The 27,557-nt window shown below is 41.0% G+C and overlaps 1 protein-coding gene across 4 annotated transcripts in view; it reads left to right on the top strand.

Moving 5' to 3' along the window:
- The window catches only part of KIF13A (kinesin family member 13A), a 196,184-nt gene that overhangs the window by 124,560 nt on the left and 44,067 nt on the right, over nt 1–27,557 (top strand). For all 4 annotated transcript variants that reach the window (XM_019543831.1, XM_019543816.1, XM_019543823.1 and 1 more), the window contains exons 10-19: nt 5,438–5,549; nt 7,020–7,232; nt 8,307–8,417; nt 9,623–9,757; nt 11,228–11,358; nt 13,007–13,093; nt 13,201–13,367; nt 20,238–20,448; nt 24,652–24,814; nt 25,932–26,072. In XM_019543831.1, coding sequence (XP_019399376.1) covers nt 5,438–5,549; nt 7,020–7,232; nt 8,307–8,417; nt 9,623–9,757; nt 11,228–11,358; nt 13,007–13,093; nt 13,201–13,367; nt 20,238–20,448; nt 24,652–24,814; nt 25,932–26,072 — 1,471 coding nt within the window. The remainder of the gene's footprint in view (nt 1–5,437; nt 5,550–7,019; nt 7,233–8,306; nt 8,418–9,622; nt 9,758–11,227; nt 11,359–13,006; nt 13,094–13,200; nt 13,368–20,237; nt 20,449–24,651; nt 24,815–25,931; nt 26,073–27,557) is intronic.

The following is a 27,557-nucleotide window of genomic DNA, read 5'->3' as shown; positions in this document are numbered from 1 at the left end:
CATCCACCCCACGGAAGGGGGGAAAGCTCCCTGCTACTGTGCAAACTCCTGGGGAGGAGGTTATTGTAGGAGGGGTGGGGGTGGGAGGGACACATGCCCCCCTTTCCTCCCAGATTTCTTTGTAGAGCAGGAATGAATGCAGGCTGCTCAGTGTGGGCTTGAGACTCCCCGCCCTGCCACTCTGTTCCTGGGAGGCCCACACTGACTGCACCGCTGCACCTGCTGCTGCCAGGAGGACAAGGGTGCCTTGCTATAGTGGCGTGGCCAACACGGTGGGAAGCCCCAAGCTTGCAGTGGGCAGCCTGCATATTCCCCTGCCTCCCGGAGGCTCTGCTCAGCTCTACTCTGGCTGTGCTGTTGGGGGTGGGGGATGCATGTGTTATGTCTTTCCATTTTAAAAGAGTGGTCACTATTCAACAGTGTGGACTAGATCAAAGTATTTACACATCTCTGGTACCTTATGAGTTTATATGGCAGAGCAGCCACTGGAGTCATGTAATTATTTTTGCAGCCTTTTTCTTAGTATTTTCCAGCCAAGCTAGACAATGGTTTTTTATTACAGTCTTACTGTTCTGCATTTTAAAGGACACTGTTTTTATTGGATTTGTTGACAGGTTTATAGAACAGTGATTTCATTTTAGTTACCTTTTTGAAGCAGAAATAATGTTCAGTCTTTAGTGTTAAATAAAATCAAGACAGTTTATTAATATATTACAGTATAGTGTCTACAGGTAGAAAATTAGCTGACCTTATTTATAGCTTTAAGTGGTGGAACAGATGTGTGTGGACAGATTGCTTTATTTTTTCTATTAGTTGAAAACTTCTCTCCTTTTTTGCTTTTGCTTTCCTATCACCATTCACATAGAACGAGTCTTGGGGAACCCTTCTAGTTCATGCCTACTTAACACTCCTTTCAAATCTTGGCGTGTTGCTGTGGAGCAACGTGCAGCATGCTGCTTTGTGCCTAGCCCAGGTTCAGCATGTTGTCTTCATAGCACCTGGGAATGGGAGATCGAGAATCAGTTTTCCCACATGGTACTTCTGAGGCGGCTGTACTCTTCCACAGCGTCTTAAAATAAAAATATCCCTTAGTTCCAAACACTGTGTGTTCTGGGAGCAGAGGGGTGCAACCAAAAATGTACAAGTTACGTGTATATTTTTCAAAGTATTGGTAAGGCTTCCCTATATACACATCTGTCTGGTGATCAACCCCAACATGTTGAATCTGTGGAGTCTTCAGTTTCTTTTTGCCTAGGCAAGCTCCAGGATTATCTTTGGTCTCTCTGCACACTTTGTGTGTGCAGGATCTATCTATTCACCATTGAAGTAGGTGCTCTAAGCACCTAGTGCTGACCTATCAAGATAGCACTTTTTTTTCCAGATTATTAAGTAGCACTTTTTTCCAGGGCTCCAACCTCATGGACAGTCTACTTACCATTTTTCTCTTCAGGGACATGATAGCTGGAACATGTAATTCACACATGCTTTGTACAGGTATCTCATGCTTTATCGTAATTTTAGATAGCGTGAGTTCAAATATATGTACAAATAATGAACAGCTCATGTGCCATCCCCAGTTCTGTTTCCTGACCATTCTGGTGTTCTTAGGAATTGGCCCTACCTTCTAAAGAATAGAATCATAGAAATTAAGGATTGGAAGAGACCATCCTCCACCCCCATTCTGGGCAGGAATACTGTGGAGATCAAGTGATCCCAGCAAGGTGTCTGTCCACTCTCTTCTTGAAGACTTCCAAGGTTGTGGACTGTACCACCACCTTGGGAAGTCTGTTTCAGAGTCTGGTCACACTTACTATAAAGAAGTTCTTCCTTGCATCCAATCTGAAACCATCCTCTGACCATTTATGTCCATTGCTCTTTGTCCTCCCCTGGGGCACCCTAGTAAATAGTTTTTCTCTCGGCTCCCAATATCCACCCCTTCCATACTTATAGATGGCCACCAAGTCCCCCTCCCAGTCTTCTCTTCTCCAGGATGAACAGTCCCAGATCCCTTAGTCTTTCCTCCTAAGGTTTGTCCTCCAGGCCCTTAATCATTCTTGTGGCCCTTTTCTGGACCCTTTCAAAATTCACCACATCTTTTTTGAAGTGCAGCACCCAGAACTGGACACAGTACTCCACCTGAGGTCTCACCAGTGCCAAGTAGAGAGGAGGTATCACTTCCTTAGATCTGATTGCGACGCATCGTCTCATGCATCCCAGTATGCTATCAGCTCTGTTGATTACAGCATTGTGCTGGTGGCTTGTGTTCTTCCTGTGATCAACCATAACCCTGAGGTCCCTTTCAGCCATTGTGCTGGCCAGGACATCTCCTAACCTATATTCATGCTGCTGGTTACTTCTCAGATGAAGCACTCTGCATTTATCCTTATTGAACTGCATCCAGTCCTGCTCTGCCTACCTTTTCAGCTTGTCCAGGTTCACTTGGATCCTCATCCTGTCCCCTAGTGTAACTGCTTTTCCCTATAACTTAGTATCAGGGGAAGAGCAAAACTTGGCCAGCGTGCTCTCCACATCCTCATCTAAATCATTGATAAAGATTGATCGGTGATCAGTGGACAAGAGATTGCATGATCGGGGGAAGGAAAACAGGTCTTATAAAGAGGCTGCGTGCCGTGGGACTCTTCAGCCTGGAGAAGCACAGGCTCAGGGGTGACTTGGTGGCAGCCTATAAATACATAAGGGGTGTGCATCAGGATCTGGGAGAATGCTTGGGGTGCCCTGATGAACAGGCAATGACAAGGTCCAGTGGTCACAAACTCCTGCAAGACCATTTTAGACTGGACATAAGGAAAAAATTCTTTACTGTCTGAGCCCCCAAGGCTTGAAATAGACTCCCCCTAGAGGTATTGCAAGCACTTACTCTGGACACTTTTAAGAAACATTTGGATACTTATCTTGCTGGGATCCTTTGACCCTATCTGACTTCCTGCCCTTTGGGTAGGGGCCTGGACCTGATAATCTTACAAGGTACCTTCCAGCCCTAATGTCTATGAAATCTATTAATCTATGAAATCTGTGTTGAACAGTACAGGGCCAAGAACCAAACCCTGTGGGATACCACTGGCCACTTCCCACCAAGGTGATACAGACCTGTCCACTAACACTGTCTGCGTTTAACCCCTTAGCCAGTTTCCAACCCATCTGACCATGGACTCTGCCACCCCACAGTCCCCCAGTTTTTTTAATAAAAGTGTCATGGGAGACCATGTCAAAGCAAAATCCAAGTATATGACATCAACCGTGTCTCCCTCATCTAAGTAGTTCAGTACTTGATCATAGAAGGAGATGAGGGTGGTCAGACGTGACCTGCCCACAATAAAACCATGTTGGCTGTCCTTCAGCATCATGCCTTCTGCCAGTCTCTCACAAATGGACTTGATAATTTTTTCCAAAATTTTACCGGTATTGAGGTCAAGCTGACCAGCCTGTAGTTTCCTGGATCCTCCCTCCTCTCCTTCTTAAAGACTGGCACCACACTGGCCCTTTTCCAGTCTTCTGGGACCTCTCCCGAGCACCATGAGTCTTCAAATGCCTTTGCCAATTGTCCCGCAGTGACTCAGGCCAGTTTTCGTAGCACTCTCGGGTATAGTCCATCCAGTCCTGCCAACTTGAAGACATTCAGTCGCTCTAAGTGCTCCCTCACCAGTTCAGCATTGACCATTGGTTGGCAATTCCCACTGTCCCCTGCATCCATCCAGTATCTGACCAGGTAGGCAATCACCATTTGTATGCAAGAATGCTGATGCAAAGTATTCATTAAAGAGTTCAGCTTTCTCCTGACTGTCTGTTATCAACTGTCCCATCCCATTCTGCAAGAGCCCCACATTTCCCTTAGTCTTCCTCCTGGTCCTTATATACCTGTAGGTTCCTCCTCTTCTGATAGCTTTTGCATGTGACTTCTCTGGAATATGGAGTCTTTCTGTCTGTCTCCCCTTTAAAATGTTGGGTAAAAGACCTTATATTTTAAAAACTTCAGGCATTTTGTCAAGTGACTTTTTGATGTCCTTGTCAGGTGACCAAAGCCCCTGTCACCAGCACTAAGTGACTGTTACTTAGCATCCCATTAGGACAGACTATTCTTGTGGACAGTAGCTAGCTTTATCCAGTGGCACTTCCATGTGAACAAAGAATCATCCATGATTAACCCCATCTCATTACCCTGTGAAATTCCATCTGACCTGCAGGTAAGAAGAAAATATTGGAATAAGGCAAACCCCATGTTACTCTGTGACAGATGTGTATAGAGTTCCCTATATGAAACATAATGTGTAAGCTTCTACACAGACAGATTCCCCAAGTTGTTTCATTTGAGATGTACATAATATATATTAAGTGCCTTAATTCTAGTACTTCCTGTGATTGTCAGCATTAGTTGCTTGATTAGTTGGGCATACTGAGAGAAATTCTTGAGACAAGATTTCTTGTAACCTCACACATTAAATATGCTGTCAATCGAATATAGTTGCTGATTCTGCACATGGCTTGCATACATGGTTTAAGTGTATTAGTAGTCCCAGTGACTTCAGTGGTGCTGCTTGTGCTTTAGAGTTGAGTATGACCAGGATGTGTTTTCATGATCAGGCAGAGAACTTAAGTGGCAGAGACAAGGACTTTTAACATTGTTCTACACAGCCAACTACTCAATAAAATAAAAGTTGTGAGGCAAAAGGGACAAGGACAAGACATTTTAACTTCTGAGGAAATGTAGGTACTTTAATAATATAATAGGCAGCCATTGATTTTTGGATCATGGTGTACATGCAAGAGGTCTACAATCATCACACCAGGACCTTCCATGCATGTGCCTAGGCAAGAGTATGGAGAAGTAGAGGCTGCCCAGGGCCTACCATCCTCCCTTTAGACCACTGAGACAGAGTCTAAAGGCCAGACAGACCAAGTCCAAATTTTCAGTGCCTCTATGGCTGTAGCTTCTGCCAGAGAGCAACAGATAAGAACTGCTGCTGACTGTCTGATACCTCAGCAAGGGGACATTTCTGTCAGGGTGATGTCCCTTAGCCTTTCTCCAGTCAAAGAATACCCACAAGGCAGCGAGGGCTAGGGTTTTGAAGCATGTTGCTACATTAGTCTCATTATTAAAATAACATAATTAAAATATTATAAATTATAGAATTATTTTAAAATATTTTAAGGTGCATAAAATTATAAAAACAGTTAAAAATATAAACCGACCTCCAATCCTCTGGTTTAGGCTCATCAGCCCAACCATTTAGACGACCCTTTGAATCTAGTTGTCTTATAACAAATATGGTCACTTTAACAGGTGTCTTTAAAACCTGTATGTGAACTTGTGCAGACCACCAAGCCCGGGTGTTTCAGAGATACTCTACTTCTGCATTTTAACAAGTTATTTTGTTTGTAGTATCTATACAAAGCAGTTAATATTGTGTTGTTTTCTTAGGTCGCTGTCAACGCTGGGATTGGTTATATCATCGCTTGCTGACCAATCAGCGGGAAAGGGAAAAAACAAGTTTGTGCCTTATAGAGACTCTGTGCTCACTTGGCTTCTCAAGGTAATGGCATGGTCTCACTTTCACCTTTGACAAACTGACCTTATTGTGGTTTGGGATCTAAGCCTGCTGTTCCACACACACACATCAACGCTTGATTTTTAATACACCAGGGAAGTAGTTACCAACTTTTCAGACCTGTAAGCTGGAGAAACCAGGCTCGCATCAGAAACAGGCCAGTGTTCTGACTTGACTGTTGTGACTGCAGCTTTTCCCTGCTGCTATTTTTCCCTGCCGCCAGCTACAGCACAGGTGCATCTCCTCACTATGCAGGCAGAGGCAAAGTCCCCTGTTGCTGGAATGTCACTGAAGCCCCTTGGCTTCATGAAACAGACCCAGTGGTTTTGCGGGCTGTATGTTGCCAAACCCTGGACTAGGGAGCTAAGTGCGAGCTGTTCCTAATACTGTGGAAACTAAAACCTATTGTGCTGTTTTTGCTCAGACTGCAGTGGTATTTTGACCAACTGTATATCTTTCACCTAAATCTGTAGTGGGATTGAGTCAGGTGCAGAGACCTCCAAATTGTTCATAGATCAGAGGTTAACTAAACAAACCACTTTGATATCTAATAGGGGTCTGTGCAACAGGCCTTATTCCATTTGGATTTGGCCCAAATTGGGAATGGTGATTCGATTCATTGATTTGGATCACTGTCCCCAATTTGATTTGGCCAAATTGGAATCTAAAGGTTCAGTGCTGATTTGGAGAATCAGTGATTCAGACATAGACGCAGCTTGTGAATGCTGCAATAGTGGGGCTGATGGAGCATCCCACAGGAGTGCGGGGGGGCCCCCACGTGCTTGGTGGCGAACCCAAAAGTGGACCAGAAGTACTTCTGGTTCACTTCCAGGTCTGCTGGCAACGTTCCCCCTCCTCCCCAGTGTCCCCCCGGCTCAGCAGTCAGCTGCGGGAGGACCCCAGGTGCCTCCTCCAAACCCTGGAGGCACCAGTTGCTGAGCCAGGGGCCATGGGGGAGCCCCCAGTGCGTTCTCCAGCAGACCCGGAAGTGAACCAGAAGTGCTTCTGGTCTATTTTCAGGTCTGCTGATGAGCACACTGGGCAGCCTTCTGTGCTCCTGAGGGATGCTTCATCCACCCCAGCATCACAGCTATCATGAGCCGCGCCTGCTACCTTGAGGTATGTAGAAAAAACATTTAAAGCTGTGTCTATTTCCAAATCGCTAAATCTTTCCGAATCTCTCCAGTTTGATTTGTAGGGTTGCAATTCGATTTGGAGAGATTAAAGGGTCCTCTGATTCTATTTGGATTCGGAGATTTGGCCACTGAATCGGGTCAAATCTCTGCCAGATCAAATTGGGAATCAAAGCTTCGCACAGCTCTAATATCTAATAAGAGGTGTAATTCATATTTCAGATTCTTTCTTTACAAGGGCATATTATGATCACAGAGTATATAAAATGCTTTGTATAATCTGTTTTATATGCCTCAAGCTTTCCATGAATGTGCACTACAGGATAACTTGGGAGGAAACAGCCAAACTGCTATGATAGCCACGATTAGTCCAGCAGCAGACAATTATGAAGAAACTCTCTCCACACTGCGATACGCAGACAGAGCCAAAAGGATAGTCAATCATGCTGTGGTCAATGAAGATCCAAACGCAAGGGTCATCCGTGAGTTACGTGAAGAAGTGGAAAAACTGAAGGAGCAGCTGTCACAAGCTGAGGTAAAATTATTGTTGCTCTTTGTAGACAGAACTCATATAGGAAATGTCATGTCATAATAGGAATGTCATTCTCTGTGTAATTTTTACAAATCATGGAAAGGGTGCTTGCTTTATTGATTTTAAGTAGTTAGTTTGTTTTCCTGAAAGAGTTCCAGCAGATGCAGAAATATTTGTTTATGATCCCCTTGTGAGCAGACACAGGACTGGACAGAAGATGGATCTTGCCAAGTTAAACTGTTTCTGAGGAATTAAAGAAAATTGGTTGCAATGTAATACAACACAGACTGGTTCTAAAGATATATAGAGTTTTATAGCAGGGGTAGATTTTCAGGGGTCCTTTTTTCAAGGAGTAGGATGCAGCTTAGTTGTGCAAAATAGGGAAGTATGAAAGGCATTAAGTCAGAGATAAAACGTGTGCACTTCTGCGTGCTTGTTTCCATATTTTGTTTCCCTCAGAGACTAAGGTCACTGGGGTACAGACCATCTTTCTATTCAGTATGTTTGGCACTCAGAAATCATTGCCAAGCACTACTGTATTACAAAAATAAGAAGTAGCTTTGGCAAAGCATAAAGAAAAGGAACAGATGAGATTAAAATAGATCTGGGGTAGATTTGTGTGGCATTTAGAATGCAAGAAAGAACAACTCTATCTTAATGCAGAAAGTGGTATAAGTTTATAAATGAGAAAACTGAAAAATAGGAAATAATGAAAACTTGATCACTTTAGCCCTAGAGGTTGTTGTTTAGTTTTCCACAAATATAAAATGTAATTAATTTATGTATGTCTGGCCAACTCTTCCAATTTGATATGGAGCCCTATAGATGCAACTTCAGTGCTGATGCAAAGTACTTCAGCTTGTGCAAATCTGTTCTGTCACCTCAGCTGGGAATCCATTCAGCCTATTCACTGAAGAAAAAATGAGTCAAATTTTATCTTGGCTCGGCTTGGCTCATTAGAGAGGTTGTTATTGATCCAGAAGCTTGCTAAAACCATCTAGAACAGGAAGTTATTTTATGCATCATGAAGTAAGGGAAGCTCTTAAGATTATTTCAGTTTTTCTTTTTGACATCAAGGCTATGAAGGCACCAGAGCTGAAGGAAAAATTGGAAGAATCTGAAAAACTGATAAGAGAATTAACAGTCACCTGGGAGGAAAAGCTAAGGAAAACAGAAGAAATTGCACAGGTAGGCCAGAGGCAAGAATTTCTGTGGGCAATATTTTTTTTATTGGTAGGCCAGAACATTTTGTGTACTGAAGGCCACATGTTCAGCTAGTGTAAATTATCTCAGCCCAGTCATTTTCAGTGCACCTATACTGATTTACACTAGCTGGATGTTGTTCTTTCTTCCTTTACTTTTGTGAGTCCCTCTGTTTGATCTTTCATGCATTCTTGGTATTATCTGTTGTCTCGTGGCCTCATTTAACCTTATGTCCAGAGTACACTGTGGTATGCTAGAACAAACAATTTCATTAGAGCAGATTTAGTGGGCTCTTTGCTGTGACTGCTAAAAAAATAATTTTGTGAAATAAGAGCAAATGTTAAAGTGTGTAGGCAATTTCAAATTTAAAAGACCACTACGTGAACTTGAATAAAATGGATAGTCATACCTTAATACTCTCTGGACTTCAAAGGAGACAGGATTTTTCCAAGTGCAGTCAGCCATTTCGGTGAGCTGTGAGCTTTTGACAGTTCCCTAAACCTACAGGGGCTCTTAAAAGTAAAGAACAAACATAAATAAATGCATGTACTTGTGTTGCTAATCTTGTCTTTGCCTAAAAAGATGCTAAGATTCAGGTTTGCTTTCTGAAATTTATGCTATGTTTGTAACTTGTGAAGTGAATGAGTCAGTTTCCTTTTCAAGCCCTCATCAAAAATATGTCGTTTGGTTTGTAACCTTTTAAAAAGAACATTTGCATCTAGATACTTTTGCTGAATTAGTTAGAAAATTGTGGAAATATTTCTATCAACATTAAGTATTTTGTGGCCCCTTAAAAACAAAACAAAATCTCATCTGGTGACATGTTTATTTCTCCACTGTTTGTACATATTGACACAAATTTGCAATGGGAATTCATGAAATCTGATTCTGAAACTCTAAGATTCATGGGACTACTCGCATAAGCAGGTGCTTTTCAATGTGAGTAATCATTCAAGGATTAAGCTACAGTACATAACAACATCTTGTAAAAGAATACAAAGTGCAACCATCTTTTTTAGCTAGTCCTTTCCCTGCAACTTATGGTCAACAATATTTTCAGTAGCGGTGTTCAGTGTATAGGTAGATTACTGTTCAGTTACTCTTCGGTCTTGTTTACTTACTATTGTTTCTGTATTGTCTTGGTAAACTACAGTAGTAGATCTTAAATTAACCTTGTTGTATGTTTATAGGAGAGGCAAAAGCAGCTAGAGAGCATGGGAATTTCCTTAGAATCCTCTGGTATCAAGGTTGGGGATGACAAATGTTATCTGGTGAATCTGAATGCAGACCCTGCCCTCAATGAACTTTTGGTTTATTATTTAAAGGTAAGTGTGGAAACGGGGTACTGACCTTTAACAAATCATACATGAGAGCAGTTGATTCTCCTGGATTTTTATTTTAACTTTGGAATGAGTTGGGTGTTTAGAATGATGGACTCCTAGGACTAGTTATAAGGTTAAGCATAGAAAACAAGGCTGCTTGCAGACATTAAAAACCCCCAAACAAACAGTGCTTTATTTTAAAAACCATGTGCTCCTGCCCTGAGCCCAGTGCATGCCCAAAAGAGGCAACACGTTAGTTGGGCATTTTCATGGGGCTTTTTTGGTGTTCTTATCTAAAAGCTGATTGAATCAGCTTTGGATAAAAGTGCCAAAAGGCTCTGTTGAAGTGCCCAATCTATACAGATGCTGTAGAGCTGGGTCAAAGTAATGCACTGCTTCTGGTAAAGCACTTTAAAAAAACCAAACAAACAAACAAAAAAACAGCCTAAGAAGCCTGATTCTCTTTGTATTGCTAAGACTTCCATTCTCTCTTGCATTTCAGCTTCATTGAGTTTGGTGGATTGACTCCTAGTTTCCTCAGGGTGGGATGAGAATTGGTCCAAGCATAGGTGTTATATAAATTCTTATGGTCCAGTTTTAGGTTTTCCATTTGATCCCTAAATTGGGTACATAAATAGGTTATTGTGGGGTAAATGGAGAGCGTTGTATTGAATCATCTGTTCTGCATTAACTCTCCATATCCATCTCTTACCCCTTGTAAATGAGAGCTAACGCATGGTAGCTATAAATTGTGGCCAAGCACCAGCAGGTTGATGTGAGCCCCTGCTTTCCTACCTGCAAATTGAGAATTGTATTTGAGGTATGAAATCTGGGAGTTATAGTCTAACTGGTGAAATTGTCTGGTTTATAAACCATATTGTTATACGTTATTTCTAAAACAAGCAGCTTGGGAATATCCAGAAAGGGCTTCAACTCTGAAGTGATCTAGTAGACAGAATGTCATGGAATTCCATGTAAGTCCATATCAAGTGTTCTGTGTGGGTTCTCTCTTGCCCTCCAAATCCCTCCCTCCCTCACCTCAGCCCTGCAAACTCCATTGGACTGAGAGTCAAGGTGGTCCCCTTTATGTATTGTAACAAAAAGTAAAGATTTACCGTCACAATTAAAGTCTGAGTTTCAGTGGTGTGACTCCATTGTCTTCCGTGTGTTTGTACATGTATAACTGAAACTTGGGACTGGATTCTACCTATACTGTATTGTTTTTTTCCAGCAGAACTGAAATATTAAGCTAATATGCAATAAAAATAATAAATGAAATATGTAAATTGGAACTCATTGGTCAGTCCCTGTTTTATGTTCTTTGAAACAATACTGCAGAGATGAAATCCTGCATAGAACAATAATTAGTCATATTCGTAGTACTTCAGTTGTCAGATTGCATCTGAATTATGTAAATGAATAACTTTTGACTCTTACTGATTTTTTTTTTTTTTATGATAATCTGTAACGCAGGATCATACGCGGGTTGGTGCAGATACCTCTCAGGATATACAGCTCTTTGGCATAGGAATCCAGCCAGAGCACTGTGAGATTGACATTGCACCAGATGGGGAAGTTACCCTCACACCAAAAGAAAATGCAAGGTACAGAAGTTCAGCATAACTTAGCCTATGCAACATTTGCTTCTTAATACTGGAAGGTGACTTTTGATACTTTCTGGTTTCACTGTCAGGTATAATGTGTAGTGAATTTGACAAGTAGGTTCAATTTGGATTATTTCAGCAAAACACTAAAGTGAGATATACTTGTACACAAAGGAGCTTTGTGCTGTCTGTATGTTGGCTCTGAATAACCCATGTTATAGGGTGTGTGGAACAAGGAGGGACAGATAATTAATTATATGAATCCTTTGCCATAGGCTTTGGGCTTTGTGAGAAGAGAGGTATGAATTCATCCTGAGAATGATTGTCGGGTCCAATAAACAGGTCCCAGGTTGTTTTTCTCTCATTTGTTTCATTATTGTAGTAACATTCTGTATCTAGGGAATCATTTCTAGGGGATATAGGGAATCATTTCTTCTTTGCTGAAGCTTGAAAAGTCTCTCTCAGCTTTGTACTATCACCAAAAGCATGTAATAATTAATTACAAAAGTACCACTTCTGTAGTCTCACTGCTTGCTTATTATCACCGTTAAGAGGTATAATTTAGGAAACAAAAGTGAGATCTTTGCAATTTTTCAAGCACTTCTCCCTGTACTTGCTATAAAGTATATTGTAGTCCATATATCATAGTGCTGTAGACTCATGGACAAAATTCCAAACAGATGGGATTCAGGCTTACAGTGATAGAGTTACAGTAGTAGGGGTTAGTCATTTAGACTGGCAAGAACAAAGGAGCATGTCAGTGGAAAAATGTATAAAAAAATATGTTTTCCTTTATTTGTGACTGGTCTGAAATGTTTAAGTAGGTGTTTCTAGGCTATTTATATCAACATCAACTTTGAAACTCTGGTAACAACTTAAGCAGAATAACTTGTTTCATATCTAAGACTTGCAATGACTTGAAGTACAAAACTGAATTTAGAACTGAATCTGAAAAACTGTATTCATCTTACCGCATTACATTTGGGGGGAAAATGTCATCTTCATGTTTTGTGAGCTACATACAAGAAATGAACACTTTTTTTTCTCTCTCTTTTTTGAATAAAGCTGAAATACAGATACATGTCAGTGCAAATGCTGTTCCAAATTTTTACAAAAATAGAATCTTGTTACTGAGAGCTTAGTTTATAAGAAGAATGAACTTCAGTGATATAAGACAGACATAGTTATATACCTAAATAAATTATAGATTGATGGTACCAAGTTTAGAAATATTTTGCATTAGACTAATCTGTTTCTTGCAAATAGGAAAATAACAATATATAAGCTTTCTCAGCAAGGTTTGCATGTAACTAAGTTCACAGACTGTTTACAATGAGCAGACTGTGACCCAGTTTCTGGAATGTACATGAGGTTTTCTTAAACTGAGGTTGTGAAGCTGAAATGAAATCCTTGTCCCCCTACTGTTTCAGTGAAGGGCTACAACATCAAACAGTTTTTTTAAAAACAGTGGGAAACAGTTTTTCATGATCTATTGTCACATGTATCCTTTTAAATTAAATCTTACTAAGTCATGTGTCATGTTACATATGAACTTGCATAGGTGAGAAGAACAGACTGCTTATTTTTGTAGGTATCTTTTCATCTGTAATTTCTGGGATTTTGCCAAGGTTGTCTTTTGTTCTTGCAGATCCTGTGTGAATGGTGCACTGGTATGTTCTGTCACGCAGTTGTGGCACGGAGATAGAATACTGTGGGGAAACAACCACTTTTTTAGGTAATAACTTATTCACTTCTTCAGCCCCTTTATTTTTTTTCCTGTTTTTTTTTCAATGCTACTGTTTTTAAAAGCTTTTAAGAAGTCACTTTCAATTTTTTAACCAGAATCAACCTGCCAAAGAGAAAGCGACGAGACTGGCTGAAAGATTTTGAAAAAGAAACTGTATTAGCAGAACATGATCTGGATGCAGCCAGTGAGGCTTCTTCAGAAGCAGATTACAACTATGAATTTGCACAAATGGAGGTTATAATGAAAACACTGAATAGTAATGGTAAGAGAATGTTTAGGGTGTGTGAAGTAGAAACCTAGTTTGGATCCAGTTGAAACCTTGTCCAGATGTTTGAGCTTACGACGTGCTGGATCTGACCAGTGGTCTGTCTAGACTAGAGTAGTTTCTCTTGACAGCTCCTAGGTGCTTCAGAGATGGGTAAAATAAACACCCTTATAAATAATTATAGAATAAACTGCCCATTGATTAGAAAGAGACTCCCTAGTTAATTTAATGGTTAGTTTCTGCCCTAAAGCATAGTGAGTTCATGGCTTTACACATGATTATCCTATGTGATATAACTGTGAATGGTGAGCAGAGAGGGATGGCTAATACTTTCCTAAATTCTGCTAAGCTCCTGCCTACAATGAGTTGTGGGAGTAAAATGATGCTGTCTAACTTCTGAGTAGCTGGGGGCCACAAGCTTCATGGCCACATTCTGTGCAGGCTGCATGTCTACTTCTTCCACTCTCTCCCATCTCCACTGTGCTGCGTGAATACCTTTGCACCTGGAACACTGCACCGCAGCACACCATGTGCCCACCCACTGCTGCACCTTGAGGCAGCCACCCCCTACACGCACACAAGCCCACTGTACTGTACCAGCACGGCATGGGGGCCCAAGATCCCCTGCAAGCTATCCAGCCATAGGAGACCTCATCCCCATGCATTGTACCGGGGTGAGGGCAAGTTGCAGTAGCTGGAGGAGTAAAGAGGAGCCCAAGGACAGCAGCAGCTGGAGCTGTCAGGGAACAGTATCCAGAGGGGCTGGGGATGATTGCTGGAGGTTATAACCCCTTGGAGGCCAGATGTGGCCCACAGGCTTCCAATTGGATGTTCCTGTTATAGGTAGACTTCAATTTATGGCAAAATTGTGTGCTGGATAGTCAGGTCAGAAGAGGTAATGAAGAGCCTAATTTCATGGCATGTTTTTGCAGTTACCTTATATAAACACATATGCTCAGCAAAAGAGAAAATACTTTGACTTTTACCCCACTGTTAAAGAGAAAAATTAGTTGGTGTGTCAGTGGCGAAATCTTCCTGCCTCATCTTCTCTTGCTTTCCCTCCTCCTTCCTAGTCTATCAGCACAATAATGGTACATTGCCTGTTGTGGTTCATTACCTGTTGTGTTTCACAGTTATTACCAGAATACGTTATTTACAGTTCTCTTAGCTACATCTTTATTTTGTTATGTTTTTTTGTTGAATATGGCATAATTTTGTGCTTTACTGATTTTTATTATATAAATAGCTCAGTATATTTTAGGGACTGATTCTGCAAGCCTGCCTCACATTGGTAATTCCATTGACTTCACTGGAACTGCTTGTGTTGTAGAATCAGGGCTTTTAATTTATGCAGATTACTTTTTAATCATGGAGATATGCTCATTCTGGTTCAGCCATGCTAGGAGGAGAATTTCAGATGAATTTGCCCTCTTGGTGGTCTTCAGTATTGTCATCCTTCATGACGACTCTGTTTCCTGTCTTAATGCCTCAAATCATCACGTATTTGTGCCAAAACTGGAACAAAGGTTTTAAATTTGATTGGCTCATGCATGAGGCTCTTGAACTAATTTGAAAGCATTAATTGATGCTTGAACTGCTTGTCACTAACCAGGGATGCAAATAAGTTATAGTGGTCTACAATGAGTCAGTGTTCTATGATTTAAGGGGCATGTCTTTTGAGTTTCTTTTGCTGTAACTAGCTACTGTAAATTATGTCCCAAAATATCTCAAAAGTATGAGAAACATATTTTAGTCCATTTGTCTCCTCTGAATGGAATCCATGATTATTTTTGTCCTGGCCTGTTCTATTTTGGATATCCTCACTGAAAAATAGTGCAGATTTTCTTTTCGTTAATGTTCTTCTCCCTCCCACCCAATACACAACAGATAACAACAGTCATAGATGGTGCATAGCTTCAAAATGCTGTATGTTTAAGTAATATGTTTGCTATAAAAAACTGGGGGAAAGTAACTGTGAGAAGCCATAATTAAAAATCTCATTCTTTGGACTCTTTTGAGAGAAAAATGAAAACAAAAGCAGTATTTTCTTTTACTGTCTTCTCTGTTTTGTTGTTGGGTTTTTTTAAGACCCCTTTTTAGATAAATGTCTTGCCCTTTAGAGGACAAAGTCACATGACAAATTTATCCTCCATAAACATAGTAACAAGGTCATGTACCACATCTGGTACTAGTACAGCTCTGAGGAAAGGGCAGAACTGTGAAGACCATGTGGGTGAGCCACTGAAGTGCATTTTTCTCCTCAACACACTGATTTCCCTTTTGAGATTGTGACAGTTCAGCTTTGTACCACAGATTTGTAACACTGGTCTGACCACCAGTACAGCATAAAAGTCTGCTTTATATCCCCACATGGCTTTTAGTGGTTCAGTAAATTATGTGGTTAGTTTGAGGGGCCTCCCAATTAGATTGGGTTTTTTGGTTTGTTTGTTTTGCGGGGGGGGATTTAATACAGTTCACCGTGAGGTTTTTCCAGTACAGCTTAATGAAGTAGTGCTTTCATTCAGCTTCTCTCAGATGATAGTTTGGGTCTGACAGGTGTTCAGATACATTCATTTAAATCATTTTATTTATCGTCATTATTGGGTTAATGTCACAAGCTCATGAATGAAGTGACTTTTCAAATGGAAATGAAGCACAGCACTGCTTTGCAGAAAGTACATATTGTATCTACTTGAATATAAGGTGACCCTGAATGTAAAACAACCCCCATAATGAGGTTCTGTATATGGAGATTTTATAAATTTATTATAACTTTCTAGGTATAGAATCTAATTATTGGAAATTGGCCTGAATGTGTCCCTCTCCCAGTGCTGCAGCAGGGAAAATACATCTGGGGGAGATCACGTAGCTCCCTTATTTCCCCCAACCTTTGCCTCCTGCAGCCCTTTCTCACCTCCTTACTGGCAGACCCTGCTATTCCTGAGCACATGAAAATGAGGGGCAAATTTGAAAACACTGACCTGGAAATAAGCATGTTTGCAGTCATTTGCATATAGTACCCCATTTACTTAGTTCATCCTTAATTGATGCATATTACACTTTTTAAACTGCTGCAAATTTTAGCATAAGTACTTCATAAACTCACTTTTGAACAGTACTTATTTATACATGGTACATGCTATACATGGTATTAGTCTAAAGCCAAAAGACATGATTATCATATAGTTCATTGGGCTGGGTCCCTGCAGAGTCAACAGCATTTCAAGCCAGGGCAACCCTGCAGCTCAGCACTGCTCAGTATGCGTGTGTACCACAGGTACCCCACCCCCCACAAAGGATCTGATTAGCACCCCCACTCATGACTCGAATGGGATGTGTTCTTGTCACGAGTCTTCGGATCCTCCAGAGATTTATATGCAGATGAGGTACAAGGCAACCTGCTCTGGCTCCATTTCATGGAGGGTGGACCCACACTAATCATATGGGACAGGCTGAGAGACGAGGAGGTGACAGAGGGATTCTGGGTAAACTGTTTGGGTCTGTATTTGGTGATGTTTGCCAGACATTTAAGGCTGGTGAAGAAACAGGAATCATTGGGAAAGGCCCAGCTCAGCTGTGAGAATGAAGATGAAGTTGAAATATATGCAGTGTAGTGGCTAACCATGACTTGAAAAGGAGTTGGCGCTGAGCGAGACTGTGTTCTCAGTGGGCACTACTGTATATCTTATTCATGTAGGCTCCACTAACCTATTTTTGTGGTAAGTTCCCATCAGCTTCTTGGCCTCTGAAGGGCTCAGGTCAAGTGTAGTGTATACTTGTCTGGCAGAGGAAATACCATCATCACCATGGTGGCTTCCTAGTTGCACTTGGGGAAGACCGCTCTGCTGGCACAGGATATTACCTGCACTGGTAATGCATAGTTAACCTTGGCTTTATGCCCACTTTATAGAAATGGGAGACTCTTCCTTAACTTGTTCCTGGGGCCTTATGGCTAAGGGCAAGCAAAATTTGGGGACAGATGAACCCCAAACCTCCGGGTTGGGGCCTGCAAGTAGAATGCCTGCCAAAGGATTTGGGAACATCTGAAGCCCCGGATGGGGGTGGAGGATGTTTGCTGGTAGTAGGGCCACAAATGGTTCTAGACTGACTCTCGGATTTGAAATTTGTTTTGGCTAATTTGGCTTGGAATACGGAAAATTATAGTATTAAAAAAAAAAAAAAAGTAGTTCCAATCAGCATGTTTGCTCCATATCAGCCATGTGTTTTAAGTCATGCTTAATGTTGGCTGCATTTAAATCAGCTTCATAGTTTATTTCTGTGACTGAGCACATGTTGCCTTTGGCAACGGTTCCATATAGACAGGGCACATCTACACATCACTATATGGTGACATTGCTACAGCACCGTGCTTTAGTACTTCCTCTTGGAAGTACTAAGGTATGGTGCAATATGGGTGGGTACTGCAGAAGGTGTATGGCACACGGGTAGATTTCACTGCTGTGTCACTGTAGCAGTGTGCTATACCCAGGGAGTACACCACTACAGCAACATAGCTGGTGATCACGTGTAGACCTGCGTAATCACTGTGTCTCCATAGTGCACCATACGGCGATGTAGCACATCACTACATCATTGTAGGGTGATGTGTAGATGCATGCGCAGTGAATTTAATGAGATTTCCTTGTGTGCGGATGTAAGATAAGGAGCTTTTCCCTTAATGCTGATTTGAGGGGTGGAGACGTCATCTTGTATTCCAGTAAATGTGGTATTTATTCATTCTTTCAAACACTTCCAGACACTTGATCAAGTAACTTTCTTTGTGCGAGTCCTTTAAGGTCTGAACGGCTGCTTTGTAGGCATAAAGGTTTCCAGGATTAGGGTCTTTAATACAACAGAAGAGCCATTTAAAAGATAGTAAACTGGGTAAAATCCTCCTTAGGATGCATGACTCTAGATTGAACTAAATAGGGCTTAAATCCTGCTTGTTGTCTAATGTATGCTTTCTGAATTGGGGAGAATTTACCATTTATAATACATTTCCATTACTTTTGATGGTAGATAGCTATAAATTGAACCATTTTGGCCTTGGTTTTCGAATTTTGAGGTTTGTGATTCTGCTGCATGACTGTATTCATTTTGGAGTGTTTTTTGCAAGCCATATTGGAGCTTTTAATATTGAAATGTCAAATGTAAATGCTCATGTGCTTCTTAATTTCAGCTGAAACTAAAAATGCTCTTAAAAATTGGAAAACTATTTACATCCTGCTTGTAAGGTACCTCCTGTAAAGTATATTTAATGGCATAGTTTAATCCCATTTGATAAATTTCAGTGTGATCCTTTAGCTACAGGTAGTTGGAGGGATCTCTCAGGTGAGCATTATGAAGCTCCATTTTCTGGCATCAGTTATTTATTTGAGTAATTTAAGAAATCCTTGTCTCAGTGACTCATTCCTATAATTCTTTCCCATCTTTTCAAACATAGTAGAAATCTCTTTAACCTCTTCCATGCTTGTCCTTCTTCTTCTGTGTAACATTTAATATCCAAATCACTCTTCTATAAATCACTCTTCTAGCTAGTTATAACTTTAAAATATTATAGAGATGATGCAGTAAAATCTGGAGAATGTGAAAATAATTCTTTGCATATTCAGAAGGCATCTAGTCTGAGTATCACAGGCAGGCATGTGAACAATTCAATTTATATGCTTGAGTACCAGAACTCAGGTCAATCAGTAATCCCTTTTTCTTCATTTATATATCTAGAAGTTAAGAATAACTAACCTTTTTCCAATGAGAATGCAAATTCTGACTAGTTGTGAATGGAAGCTGCTAAAAAATAACAGCTGTGGCAGTTTGGAGACATTTTATTGCCATGGTGCTCAGTCTTTTGTCCCTGAGGCCAGATGAGTCATGTGGGGCTGGTCCATGGACTGGTTCAAGTCCCATGTGTCAGCATCAGAGCCTAGGGCTTGGCACAGCCCCCTCCCTGTCCCAGGTGCCGAGATTGGGCCATGGGACCCAGCACTGCTCCTTCCTCCCCCTCTGCACCAGGATTGGGGCCCCAAGGGCCCAGTGAGAGGCCCTCCCTCCCTCATCCCAGCACTGGGGCCCAGCACTGCCTTCTGTGCCAGGATCAGGGCCTGGGGTCTAGCGTTGCATGTGCCTAGCTTTATGCATTGAGATTGGGCACACAATCCAACAGAAGCACTTGGGACTCCTGGTGAGTCTGCAAGTTTGATAGCAAGGAAATGGTGCTACCACTCCCCTGCTGCCAAATTTCTGGACCTATGGGGAGCCCCAAGGGCCAAATTTGGCCCTCAGGATGGGTTGAGCACCCATGCTTTAAAGAATTGTTCAGTGTCCTGAGAAATGTATAGTATATATACTGAGCAAAATGCCAGGTGGTGGTTATTTACTTTGGAGTGGATTCTTGAGTATTCCTGATTAGTATAGATCATTGGTTTGTTCTGTTTTTACCCACTACTGTCCATCATATTCCTAGTACAGGGAAAGAGAAGATTTTTTTCTCTCTCTAATTTATCTCTTCCTTCCTTAGCATCCTCTTCCATTCTTTTCTTACTGTTATTTCCTTGCTCTTGTTGACTCGCTTTCTTCTTCAGTGTTCCTGTCCTAACTTCCATGGTGCTCCATATTATTATTATTTTTTAAATCAAGTGTGTAACTAATATAATCAAAAGAGAATCAAGTGCATCTCTCAGCTGCCACTCCTCCCACCTCCTCTGTATGCTCTGTCCTTTTTGCTGTGTGTATCCATTCATTTTGGCTTTGGTTTGTAAATTCAATCCCTTGGATAAGTGCCTAGCATACACTGAGTATTATTGCACCATGGTGACAACAGTTGAACTCTGGTGCTGACATGGTGTTCTTTTATTCTTCCTTTGGCAGACCCGGTTCAAAATGTGGTCCAGATACTGGAAAAACAGTACCTGGAAGAGAAACGGAGCGCTCTTGAGGAGCAGCGGATGATGTATGAGCGTGAACTAGAGCAGCTGCGACAGCAGCTCTCTCCAGAAAGGCAACATCAACATGGCAGTGACCGGCTCTCGTACACAGCTCAGTCTGTACAGCAGAAAGTAAACCTCTGGACAGAAGAGAGGTGAGAATGCAGGAGTAAAAACAAAGAATGAATGAGAAACACAAATGAGAGAGGTGGTGCATTGAAGGGTAAGGTAACCAAGCTTTCCAGAAACAGAGATATCGTATCTAAAGAAAGGATGGAATCAAATGCGCAAGATCAAGCTTTCCCAAGTGTTAGGTGCTGTCAGTGCACATATCACTGTGGGAACACAACTCTGCAACAAGGATCTAACTATATTTCAAGCACAGACAAACTTCAGAAACATAGGATGCACAGAATCTCAGATATTGACTCTCATTTTGTGTGTGCTTTAGTTTCTAAAAGTAGATTAGTCTTTAAAAAAGCATTGGTGCCAGACTTCATGTACAGTAGATTTTAGGAGGGGCTTGGAGTAAAAAGGAGAGGTTTAGTTTGAAATGGAAGAAGTCTCAAAGACAAAGCATGTATGAGAGTTTCTCAGATGACTGGCAGGAGTTAGTTCTGGAAGGAGTGTTTTGGAAGTGGGGGAAAGAGTAAGTGGAGGTTAGGCAAAGGTAGGGCTGTGTCTTGAAAATGAGAGAGTTCTCTTCTTGTTATAAAAGGTCAGAGGAAGCCTCTTAGATTAAAAAAGGGGAGTCATATGGTCAGTAGCATCAGAGCAATAAGATTTCAGCTGTGGAATATTGTTGTAAACAAATTACTAGTCTGTTCTTAGGTCTGTTTCATTCACTGGGAGAAGTGTCTAGATGGACTAATAGGTCTTTTCTAACTCTGTTTTCTGCAAATGCTTATTTACATTCCACAACAGAGACTTCATTATTCACTGAACTCTCTTTTTTATACATGCTAACTTTGAGTACTCCCTTCTATTTTGGTGTTCTTCCACCTCTCCCATAAAAAGTCAATCTAAAAGAAAAGCCTAAACATAATTGTCTTGCATTATTTAGATCCAGAATGTAGGAAACAGAAAACAAGACTCAAAATCTAGTGCTGTAAACTGTTTGTTTTGTGCTTAGTTTTTGTTCGGTCTTACTTTCAAAGTTCATAAGTTGTGCCAAGTTTGGCATGAGAAAAAAAACTGTTCATCCAGTAACCAGTGATGACTAGAAAGTTTTCTTTGGCCAGTTTGGGGGAAAATGGTTGTTGCTTTAATTAAAACAATTCCTTTGTATCTGGAAGAGCTGGAAGCAGAACTTTGAAGGCCAAACAGAAATAATGGAGTCTCAGGAAAATAATGGAGTCTCATCCTCCTGAGTTTTCAGATAGTTTTAGTACTTTTAGGGCTCTTCATAGCTTTGCTGAGCGGCTGCATATTAAAATAAGCAAAACTTTGGTTAGAGCCACTGCTTCTATTCAGAACTGGTCAGCAAGTGAAGTGGTCTGGAATTCATATCCTTGAAATGGTCTTGCTGCTTGGGGAATGCTTTGAGAAGTAGTAAGAACCTCCTTTTTTCCCTCTGCTTCTCATAGTAGGCAGAGTGCTCTGAAATGGGACAGCAGAAGATGAAATAGATTCAGTTTTAAATGTATCCAGTAATTTCTGGCATCAGGCTGATATAAACCCCAGAACAAGATTCAGGATCAACTTCTCAACATCTTACCACCTTGGCAATTGATGTGGTAGAATTGGCTTTGAACCAAAATGTTGCCCTTGGATTTCACAGCTGGATTTCACTTCCACATCTCTCACATCTTCTGAACTGGTTAATTTCTCTGGATGTTATTGCAGTATAAAAAATACCACCCTTATTAAAAAACAAAATGCATGCAATTTATGCAAAACAAACTCTGGAGTTTATTGCTCCTGGACATGTCGTTTGAACATGAGCCCAGGAGCTATAAACTCCAGAATTTATTGCCATTTGTATGTGCACCCAAAATTACAGCACACTGAACCGGAGTGGAACAGCCCCAGCTGGCAAGGTACCTGGGGGGGCAGCCTGCCAGCCTGGGGCTGGTACTTCTCAGCTCAGCATGCTGCTTGGGGGCTGGCTGGGGCATGAGGATGCTTCAGTGTGGGGCTAGCTGGCAGGTAGCCACCACACTGAAGCACCCTCATGCCCCAGCCAGGTGGGGCATTGTCTACACATGTACTGCTGCAGAGTTTTGTACTCCAAAGCAGGATAGTACTTGTATTTACAAGTACTATCTTGCTGCATAGTAAATTAGTTTACTTCAGCCTAATAGGGTGCACATGTAGACACCGAGATGTTTACTGCACAGATAACTAGTCTACTGCGCAGTAAACATCTTATGTAGACATGCCCACTGACAGCACCAGATTCCAGGCCTCTTTACTAAAGCTGTCCCTGTCCAATCTGTGTGTCTTCATAGTATTTTTCATAGGAGAATTATCAGGGCAGAACTACCCTGTCAGACCTCTTGCAAAGATTAGAGCAATTCTTGCTGATAATTACTGGTTTATCGACTGGGCTGCACTATCTGTGAGATTAAGGAACCTCATAGATCAAAGTCAAGCTAAATACCATAAAATGTCTGCGTAGCCAAACTACTGACTGCTTTTCATACATACAGCATACCCCACAGAACAGTTTTGCCTTTCATCCCAAACTTGTCTCTAATCTTGTGTATTCTGTGAAAATGACAATTGATTTCAGTAGGATTTTGCATAAAAAGGGCTATACATAGCACAAAGAAGACACTGCTACAGACTAAAGTTTCTGAGACTTGCTTAAAGGTTTTTTGCAGGAAAGTATGTGATATAGTATGCTGTGTGGTAAGTGCTGTTAGGACTTCTAGGGTTTCCCAAAGCAAGGGAGAAATCATTGGCTTGTTATCTTTGTAAGATCAAAGAACTACCATGTTAAGATGAAAAATTATTAAAGATGTGGACCTGTATATGAGATGTCCCTGCACTTGTATTACAGATACAACCATAATAAGAAATATCATGGGAGGTCTGGCTTGCCATTTTTCATTTTGGAATAGATTTGTTCAAACAGGTATAGAGACTTGGAATTTGTAGAAAGGGGGTTAGACCCCAGTTGTTTATTTGTGCATTATCTTCTGTTAATTGCAGGGTACACTTGATATATGGGATATAAGATGCTTTATACCAAGAATGGTTAACTGCAGACAACAGGTCTTGGAATTCTACAACACAATAGGGTCTGCAGTAGTCTTAGCTTTTCAAATGAAACTGTTAGTCCTGTAGATTTTATAGATTACAGTCTGCCATTCCTCACCTTGATCTAAACAGAGGACTTTGTATCGATGAAACCTCACATGTGCTGAGCCTACTACACTCTATTAGGAACAACCTTCACACTTTTGGTAGCTAATTACAGTTGGGAAAGATGTTAGACAGGCTTTCAAGTACAAAATGCCCTTCCTCGGATCTGGGGAAAAAACAGGAACAGCCTAAACCAGGGGTTGTCAACCGGGGGTACTTGTACCCCTGGGGGTACTTTGAAAGTTCCTAGGGGGTAAGTGGGGGTGGACAGGGTTGGAGCACCACCACCACCCCAGGCTGTTGCCTCATGAGAGCAAGGCCGGGATGGGGTGAGAGCAGGGCCACACAGACAGCATACTGCTGCTGCTCCACCATTTGCCACCCTTCCACTCTGCATCCAGGCCACTCGCCATCCCCCGGAGACACACTTATTAAAAAGGGGGCCACATATTTAAAGGGTTGAAAACCTCTGGCCTAAAGTAATTATGAAGTAAATTAATTACTTTATTTTACCTGCATAACATGAACAAAAATAGTCACTTAAAGATGGAGAAGTAAACCTGGTGAGTATAGAGATTATATCAGGAAATAGCTGTAGATCAAGGAAAGGGCAGTTGAAATACACAAACCTATTTTTGTAAAAGAATTAAGATCTGTAGAATACAGAGAGGTGGAGTTAGGTAAGTTGTAATGAGCCAAAAACCATTGTCCAGGTGCAGTGAAAGGACATCTTGTCTTGACTAACATCTCTCTCAATTATATAGTTAGTCCAATAAAAGTTATTTCCAAAAAAAATCTTGGCTTCTTGCATGTTCCATAGATCTAAATCTGGCTACAACCCTACTAGTACGTGTTACTTGAAAGCTTTATTTATTTAATCTGTTGGTTTGGGTTTTCTCAGTAAAATGATATATAAAACACCAAGCAATCGTGCTACAGTATTTCCTCTCAAGATTTGTTTCATAGAAGTCTTGACTGGTCTGCATTCACAACTTTCCAATAATAGAAATAGGTTTCTGTATATCTTCATGTTACCTACTACACCACAGGGATGAATTGTTCCGACAGAGCCTGGCTAAACTTCGAGAGCAGATAGTAAAGGCCAATACACTGGTGAGAGAGGCAAACTTCTTAGCAGAAGAAATGAGCAAGCTAACTGATTATCAAGTGACGCTTCAGATCCCAGCTGCAAACCTCAGTGCCAACAGAAAGGTAAGGAGCAAACAAGAGCAGGAAAAATGCAGCAGCAACTTTAGCTAATCACTGAAATTTGAGCCTGTTTTTGTTTTCAATTGCAGTTGGAAATTGTTTGTTTTTAAACCACTGAAGTATTATGTAGCTGGAGAATAGCATTAAGTATGGATGCTATCAGTCCCTCCTAAAAACGTATGGCATCCTTACGCTCATGTGACATGAGGGTAAATGTTTGCGTTCTGATGCTGTACTACTAAAAAGGAATTCTGCATTTTTTAAATACATATGGGAAGGGGTCTAAAGGGAAAATAGTCTTCTTAAATACCTAACTCTGACATCGTTTCCATATGATTTTGTCCAGTAGTATAATGCAGGGTTGAGTGGGGCACTGCCTAAGGGGAGAGGTGCCAGAAGGATGGGGTGCACATCTCACCCTCCTGTCCCCTGCTCCACCTGCACTTCCCAGCTACTGGAAGCAGCAGTACAGGCAATGTGGGTCATGGAGCACAAGGTGTTATAGGAATCGTTGTTTTGTAGAGCAGCAGTGAAGTTCACTGCTGTTTGTGGGAGAATGAACCCCATATTTTGCTGCTGAAATTAGTATTTGTTTACTCCCTAGACATGGGCTTCAGTGGCAAAAATTGTGGAAGCTCCCTCCCCAGCATTAGCAAACTCCACTGCCACTACAGAACAATTCCCAGAGCGCCTTGCACTCTGTGACCCACACTCCCCACACCTGCTGCTTGCTGCAGCTCCCATGCACTGCCTTAGGTGCATGTTTCATGTGTTATGCCTCGGATTTTGTCATTGTGTATTTTACGTGGCATATTTGATGTTTCAGTGAATTTTACTGCTCACAGTTAGGATATTACCATAAGCTGCCACAACAAGATTATTCCTATTTAATGTCACTGTTTAAAAATAAAGTATTTGAGAAGAATGAAAGGAAGGATCCATTGCATCTGCACAGCTTTGTTTGCAAAGTTTGGTTACTGTGCAGAAGTATTACAGGTAACATACCAAAGAAAGCCATGTAACCTGTGTGCAGTTACATACTGTGGGAGTATGATTTGAGTGAAAAGTTAGGATATTTAAGGGTATGTTTCTACAGTCAATCATTTCTCTTCTCTGACAGAGAGGGGCAATAGTAAGTGAGCCTGCTATCCAAGTGAGAAGGAAAGGAAAAGGCACTCAGGTGTGGACTATTGAAAAACTAGAGAACAAATTGATTGACATGAGAGACCTGTATCAGGACTGGAAGGAGAGAGTACCAGAGGTATTTAAAATACATATAACTTGACCATTTTTTAAAATATCTGTTTTCTTCTCACCTCTTCACTCTGTTTTTATAGGTACAATACAGTGAGTGCAAGAGTGTGTGTGTGTGTGTGTTCGTATATTATTTTGGATTGTATCATAAATTACACTGCACAAACAAGGGTGTACAAGGAATGCCTAACACAGAATACACATTCCAAAGAAGGAAAAGACAGCATTTCTGCTACAACTATACCCTCAAATATTTTTATGCCAGTCCGAATCGTATAATGTTAGTTGCAGTTCTTTCAGAAAGAAGATATTTCTTTATGGAATCATGAAGTTCCATGAAGGCATATCTCTTACTGATAAAACTCCAATTAATGTGACATCAGTGGGTAAATCAGAGCAGAGCACCAAGAAAATGCTGTTTTTGGCACTCTGTATGGCACTAGTTAGAGTGTACTGTGCCATATAGACTGCTCAGAGCGTAAAGTGCACATATGAGGGCAGAGCTTGATCCTAAAACTTTAAGTCTGTCTCAGTTGTGTATCCTTAAATCGTAAAGCAGTAGGAGAATTATTCTCCTAGTTTGGCTTGATATTTGCAGATAACTAAAATATCAAGTTGGCCATAGGTCTTTTTCTTTTTTTTTAAGAAAAAAATAATTCTTGTGCATAGAAATCAGTTCTATATTATAATATCAGTAATGCTTGGCTCACTTCACCTAGCAAAAGACTGAAATAGGATTTAACCGCTCATGAATGTCTCCTTTAAATAGCCATGTAGGAATGTAAAAGGGGGTGTCCTGCTACCACATGGCTGATAGGGAGAACACAAATCCCTTTGCATGGAACATAATTCTCATACCTGCTTGAGCAGTTGCTTTGTTCTTTTGTATTATAGCACCTTTAGGCAGCAGAGTAAGAATGTATTAATCATATTTGTAACAGGAGAGAGCCTTTGGGCTTGATTTTTGCACCCATTAAAGTCCACAAAAGTGTCATATCAGTAGGCACAGTTTATTTTAAAAATATGTTAGTATATTCTGTTAGCCCATCCAGTCCTTTAAGCATAGTAACAATATGATTTAAACCTTTTTCTTTTGAGTGGAAAAGGGGAATGCAGAATGCAAATGTCTTGTCTTGTACAGCTAGAGTGGAATACAGCTCTAGGGATTCCTAGCATGAGTTGGGGGCTGAGCCAGAAGATCTGTCTGTGTATATGGAGTGGTCACATAAAATAGGCTGCAGAACTTGTATGAGGAGAAGTAAGGGAACAGTTGCAGGCCCATGCATGATCCCCAGCAACCAGCTCAATTGTTCAGGTTGGGCACTCAGAAAAGAATTTGGTTTGTTCTGGAGGGTTTTTTTTTGTTTTTTTTAATAAAAACATTTTTAGATGAGATGTAAGCAGGTGCAATTTTGGAAGTCAGTAGAATTGCTCTTACTTTAGAGCAGGTTACTTGGCCTGATGCTTCCAAAATTGAAGTCACATTACTATT

This window comes from Crocodylus porosus, unplaced genomic scaffold, assembly GCF_001723895.1.
Source record: "Crocodylus porosus isolate Cpor-Errol unplaced genomic scaffold, CroPor_comp1, whole genome shotgun sequence".
Classification (NCBI taxonomy): domain Eukaryota; kingdom Metazoa; phylum Chordata; order Crocodylia; family Crocodylidae; genus Crocodylus; species Crocodylus porosus.
This window is presented reverse-complemented; position numbering and strand designations above follow the sequence as displayed.